At 27.1% G+C, this 6105-nt stretch overlaps 1 protein-coding gene across 2 annotated transcripts; it reads left to right on the top strand.

The window, feature by feature from the left end:
- Positions 1-4745: 4745 nt before the first annotated feature.
- Positions 4746-5698, top strand: LOC105131172 (uncharacterized). Of its 2 annotated transcripts, none has more exons than XM_011034014.1 (4): positions 4746-4897; positions 5016-5146; positions 5247-5380; positions 5494-5698. In XM_011034014.1, the coding sequence occupies exons 1-4, from the start codon at positions 4846-4848 to the stop codon at positions 5621-5623; spliced, it is 447 nt and encodes a 148-aa protein (XP_011032316.1). In that variant the 5' UTR covers positions 4746-4845; the 3' UTR covers positions 5624-5698. The 2 variants fall into 2 exon arrangements, with proteins under 2 accessions (XP_011032316.1, XP_011032317.1); XM_011034015.1 differs by having other exon boundaries at positions 4754-4897; positions 5028-5146.
- The last annotated feature ends 407 nt before the right edge of the window (positions 5699-6105 follow it).

Below are 6105 nucleotides of genomic sequence, written 5' to 3'. Positions count from 1 at the left end.
AAAAAAACATAAAAAACTTGAAAATTATGATAACGTAAGAAGTTCAAATATAAAGATTCTACTCGTCGCCATATTGTTCCCACAAATATTCAATCATTCTTGTAGTTGAGAGCTAGTAGCTCTATCCCTAATTCGATTATGAGTTTGAAGAAAATCATGTAGTTCTGGTATTTCACAATGTGACACTGATATAAAGGAATTGACTTCATGTTCATGGTCAAATCCAAGGTTCATTGCTCCTTCATTCTCAATAATTATATTATGCATTATTATGCAAGCTTTCATAATATATGCAATTGTTTCTTCATCCTAGTATCGAATAGGTCCACGTACAATTGCAAAACAAAATTGAAGCACCCCAAATGCTCGCTCCACATCTTTTATTGCAGACTCTTGCTTGCTTACAAAATATTTTCTCTTTACTCCTAATGGTCTTAGGATTGTCTTAACAAAGGTTGACCAATTAGGATAAATCTCATCTGCTAAATAGTATCTCATTGTATATTCATGCCCATTAATTGTATAATTAACAAGAGCAGTACAACCTTTAGCAAGTGCAACAAAGATAGGTGACCGATCAAGAATATTAATATCATTTAATGATCCAGGCATTCCAAAAAAGACATGTCATATCCAAAGATCTTGTGAAGCCACCGCCTCTAGAATTATAGTTGGTTCACGACAATGACTAGTATACATCCCATGCCATGCAATTGTGCATTTCTTCCATTTTCAATATATACAGTCAATGCTCCCTAACATCCTTGAAAATCCACGCTGCTCTCCAATTGATAATAATTGACAAATATCAGCCTCGTTTGGTGCCCTTAAATACCAATCACCAAAAACTTCTACGATTACTTTGAAAAAAACTCTAAGACTTTCTATTGCACCGGTTTCTCTAATTTAAAGATATTCATCAGTAAGATCTGCAGGAATACCATATGCAAGTATTCTGTGAGCTGCAGTTACCTTTTAAAGACAAGATAAACCAAGAACACCAAGAGCATCTGTTCTTTGTTTGAAATATGGATTATGAACTTCCACTGCATTTGCGATTCGAAAAAAAAGGTGACGACTTATCCTAAATCTTCTTTAAAATTGACTTTCAGTGAATTTAGGATTTTCTACAAAATAATCATCTTATATAACCTTAACTTACCTTCCTTTCTATTACGATTGGCAATATTGTGACCAAGAATAGAGCCACGATACCTTATTCTCCACCCTTGATTATTCGATTCTTATTCAGCAACCACAGTAGTAGCAACTTGAAAAGAAAATACAGGAGTGTCATTATCAAAATTAAAAGAATCATAAAAATTAAAATTACAATGATTCATGATGAATTTTAATGAAATATAACAAAGATTGCAGAGAAGAAAATAATAAAAAAAAAATATTAAGGTTTTTACTAGCAAATAATTCTTTTAATTTTTTGGTCTCCTCCTATAAAATTCTTTCCCCTTTATTTTTAGCAGCACATACACATAACTATGGTTTATTTTCTAGCAAATAATTTTTTATAAATAAATTTATGAAAAATAAATTATTTTTTAATATTTTATTATATCTTTAAAAATAACATGAAAAATAACTTATTAATATTTTATTTTTTAAAATTTATTAAAATAATAAGTTACAAATCTTACAAATTACAAATTAAAAGTTGAGTGAAAATAAAATTTAAAAAATATAATTTTATAAATTATCTCAAATAAAATAAATAAAGATCAAATCTAATAGATAAAAAATTAAAAGATGAAATTAAAATAATAGTAATAATAATTATATTTTCATAAATTATTTCAAATAAAATAAATAACAATTAAAAGAATGAGGACTAAATTTAATAAATAAAAATTTTCAATTAAAAAATAATAAGAGAAAAGCAAATAACAATCATAAAAATAAAGATTAGAGTTAATATAAAAATTAAATTCTAAGGGATAAAATTATGAATAAAAAGATTGAAAATAAATATATAACAATTAAACGTTTGAAGACCAAATTTGATATAATTGATAAATAATATGATATTTTTAAATTTTTAAAAAGTATTTTTTGTTTAAAATAAAAAGAAAAGCATTTTTTTCAAAATTAAAAGAAATTTTTGTTTGATTGAAAAATATTTTTTGTTGATTAATTTTTTTAATAATAATAAAATTTAAAAAAAATTAAAAAATAATTTTTTAAAAAGTACTGTGAAACAAACAGGAACTCAGTTTATATTGTAATTTCTTTGGCTTCACGTGGTGAATTGTTTTTAAGTGCCAAAAAAAGAAAACAATGAAAAAAGACAAAAAATAGCTAGATCAAATGCTTGCTCGGGCTAGGGGTGCGAGGGCGTGGAGGCTACACCCATGTGTTTGGTCCTGCTTCAGGGTTTTTTTTTTTTTTTTTAATTATTATTATTAAAGGGGCATTTTTTTGAAAAAACTTAAAGCGAATTATATAATTTGTCGCAGCAGTAGATTCGTTGCCGACTTATCTAGTTTTAGGTTGTTAAAGTGGTTGGAAATTAGATTAAAAAACGATTAAAACACTCTAAAAACAACCATTGTTTTTCATCAATCAGCCTATTTTTCAGCTATTGTTCCATCTAAAAATATCCAAAAAAAAAAAAAACACTCAACAAACCTCAATAAACCCACGTGTGCTACCAAAAAATCCATTAAAAACCAAAAAATAAAATTGAGATTTAAAACCTTAATCTACTTTTTCAAGGGAAGATAAGAATAAAATATCACCACCATTCAAAGACTTCTCTGAACATTTTAATACCAAACTTGATCGTTGTAGCTACTAAAATTATAACAATCAAATATTTTTTTTTAACAGAAGAGTCATCTTTTTTTATTTATAAAATAAAATAAAAATAATAAAATAGACTTTAGAATCAAAATTAAAATTGTAAAAAATTATGACTAGGCATATATTATCTTCATGTCTTATATTTTAATTATTTATCTTTTAATTTTATAAATCTACTAAAATTTTAAGGCTAATTTCTTCCTATTGAACTAGAAAAGAACTAAGTTAAAAATGAAGAAGAAGAATTAAGAACTTAACTAGTTTCCGTAACAAAAGTTATAATCGAAAAGAAAAAAGGGAGAAAACTCACCAAAAGACAAATTACAACCCTAAAAATTGAGTTTTCAAAAACTTTGATCTTTTTTAAATTTAGATTTTTAGTATTTTTGGAACTAATACAGAAAATAATTTTTAAAAATATTATTTAAAATATTTTTTTTAAAGCAATCTCTTTATCATCACAATTACTGTTGTTAACATTGCGAGTTAACTTTTAAAATTTTATAATTTTACGAGTCAACATTTTATCTAACATGTTAAATAAAACTGAAAATTTAAAATCAGTAAAATTAATATAACTCGTGTAAATCAGTAAACTTGATCTGATTTTACAAATTTACTAGATTTGTGATATGAACCAAGTTAGGTTTAAAATTGACATCAAAATGTTTGATAATTAGCTTTATAAGATTGAGCGTATCTTTCAAACTGTATATTAAATAAAGTTGATTTTTTACAGAGAAATATTAGATACATAAAAATATACTAAAATAAATTTTCAGGTCAAATAAAGCCAATAAATATAATATTTCAGATGGTTAAAATTAGTAAACTAGTTGTCAAATATATCAAATAAGACATCCGTGTACCTTTTACGACATATTTAGAGCTACTAGTCAAATTTTGTTTTGATTAAAGTTATGATATAAATTAAATATATGAAACTTTCTATCCATATATTGTAGGCCCAAATAATTCATACAAATAAGAGAGAACAACATGTTTGGAATTAAGACTTAATCTGTCTAAAATATGCAAAAATTAAAAATTCATGCTATATAAAGGAATATTAACAAGAAGACTTTTTTATTATTATTCTATTTTGTTATTTATTTAATTTTAAATAATTATTTTTAATTTAATTTTTTTATAAATGTATTGTAGGCCCAAATAATTCATACAAATAAGAGAGACCAACATGTTTGGAATTAAGACTCAATCTGTCTAAAATATGCAAAAATTAAAGATTCATGCTATATAAAGAAATATTAACAAGAAGACTTTTTATTATTATTCTATTTTGTTATTTATTTAATTTTAAATAATTATTTTTAATTTAATTTTTTTATAATACACTAGACATTACTTTAATATTTATTTCATTATTGAATTTATGTAAGTTAATTACTTATTTAAACTTATCAACTTACAGCTAGAAATGGGTCTATCGAGATTCATTGTAATAAAAATAACTACTTTGCCACTAAATTTATATGTGTTTCTTATCTTTAAGTTATTCTCCTTTGTATATAAATTTTGTTATAAATTTTTTTATTTTTTCATGTTATTAATTTATTGATACATACTATTTTTTATTTTATTTAAATTATTTATTAGTTATAATATTATGGATTTATTTTATTATATTTTAATGTAATTTAATTTCTTGGCTGAAATTATTAATATATAATTAATTTAAAAAATTTATTTGTAATTTTATGATTTTACTATTTAAATTTATAATTCAAATTTATATAATATTTTTTATATCTTGTATTTTACACAATCTTATTTGCGCTCTGGAATACCCATTTGTTTAAATTAAAAGTAGGTTACTTTATAAAAATTACCTTTTTTAAAATAAAAAACTATTTTCCTACGTACGAGCAGACAGTAACAGATAATGGCAAAGGATAGGAACAAGAAAAGGATGAGAACGTAGACCCCGCGCACATCAGCAATAATAAAAGGTTAAAAGACATTCACTCGTGCTGGGTGCTTTGATTCAGGCGATTGGAAGCTTTTGAGAAAATGGGATCTTTGATGGCTGGTTGGGACTCACCTGTCCCTGATCCTAGATCAAGTAAATAATCTTGGCAATCATGGTTATCTATATTTTCCTATGACACACATGCAGCTTTCATTTTGTTTTTCTTCGTCTGGTGTTAATTTGGTTTGTGTGATCTGTGGTTTCTGATGAGTGAAAAATTCAGTGAAGTACAGGAGGAATCGGTCACTTACTAGAGGAGAGATCGATGCTTACTGGAGATCAAAGAAGAGAATAGAAGAGGATCATCTCAAAGCTATTTCCGGTCTATCCAGTAGCAGTCAGGTCTATTATTTTCCACGGGCAGGCTTTTTTTTTCCCTTTTGCATGGATACTCTGTATCTTTACTTAAAGAGGTACCATGATCTTGCCATGTATGTGACAGGATGGCGTGGACGAGGATCATGGAATACAGTTTCAGAGATCAAGCTCCTTACCCGCAGCCACTACGAAGGAGGTGTTCATGGACATGGAGACTGATCAAGCAAGTTTGGAGCAACTTATCAAGAAAAATGGCTGGTAATTAATTAAGCTAAAGCCTCAGCAACAAACCCATTACAGCAACAAGTTCAAATTGAGGCGCGTTTTAATCTAGTTTCTGCTTTTTAATTAAGCTAATCTGGTTATTGTAGGTGGGCAAGTAGCAACTGGGCATTCCTAAATGAGCCGCCAATTCTGGAACGTGCTTCTAACAATTACACACCGCAGTTTCACGTTGCTAGTCTTGCCACCTCAAAATCCAATACTGGAATCAATGCGTAGTGATGGCCTTTCTTCCTCTATATAGGACTGCTGTGTGCCCGCCGTCTAGCTTTGCATATTCATGCCCCTTAATATCTAAGCTGCTAGGGTACGCTTTGGTAAGATAGTGTTCATATGGAGTGGACTGTGAGGAGTGGATTTTCTAGTGTGTGTGTGTTCCCTTCCTATCTGATCTGGACATGTTAAGAGTGTAAAATAGCTGGACATGCTAGGTTATAGACTTGTATTATCTGGTGTTCTTGGCATCTACTTTTGGATACTGTTTTCAAGATATATCTTTTGTGATTTTGTCGTACTGATATTAAAAAATTAAAATATTGTTTTGATATATTTTTAATTAAAAAATATTTTAATAAAACGCGTTGCATCCCAATAACCAAACACACTAATCAAATGCTTAGAGATGTTTAGTAGGCTTTAAGGGTCGGTTATATAATTATTAACAGAAATAACCAAAAAAAAAAAAAACGTAATAATACAAA

This window comes from Populus euphratica, unplaced genomic scaffold (genome assembly GCF_000495115.2).
Source record: "Populus euphratica unplaced genomic scaffold, PopEup_1.0 scaffold103.1, whole genome shotgun sequence".
Lineage (NCBI taxonomy): Eukaryota > Viridiplantae > Streptophyta > Magnoliopsida > Malpighiales > Salicaceae > Populus > Populus euphratica.
The sequence above is the reverse complement of the archived record's forward strand: the minus strand, read 5'-3'. Positions and strand labels throughout refer to the sequence as shown.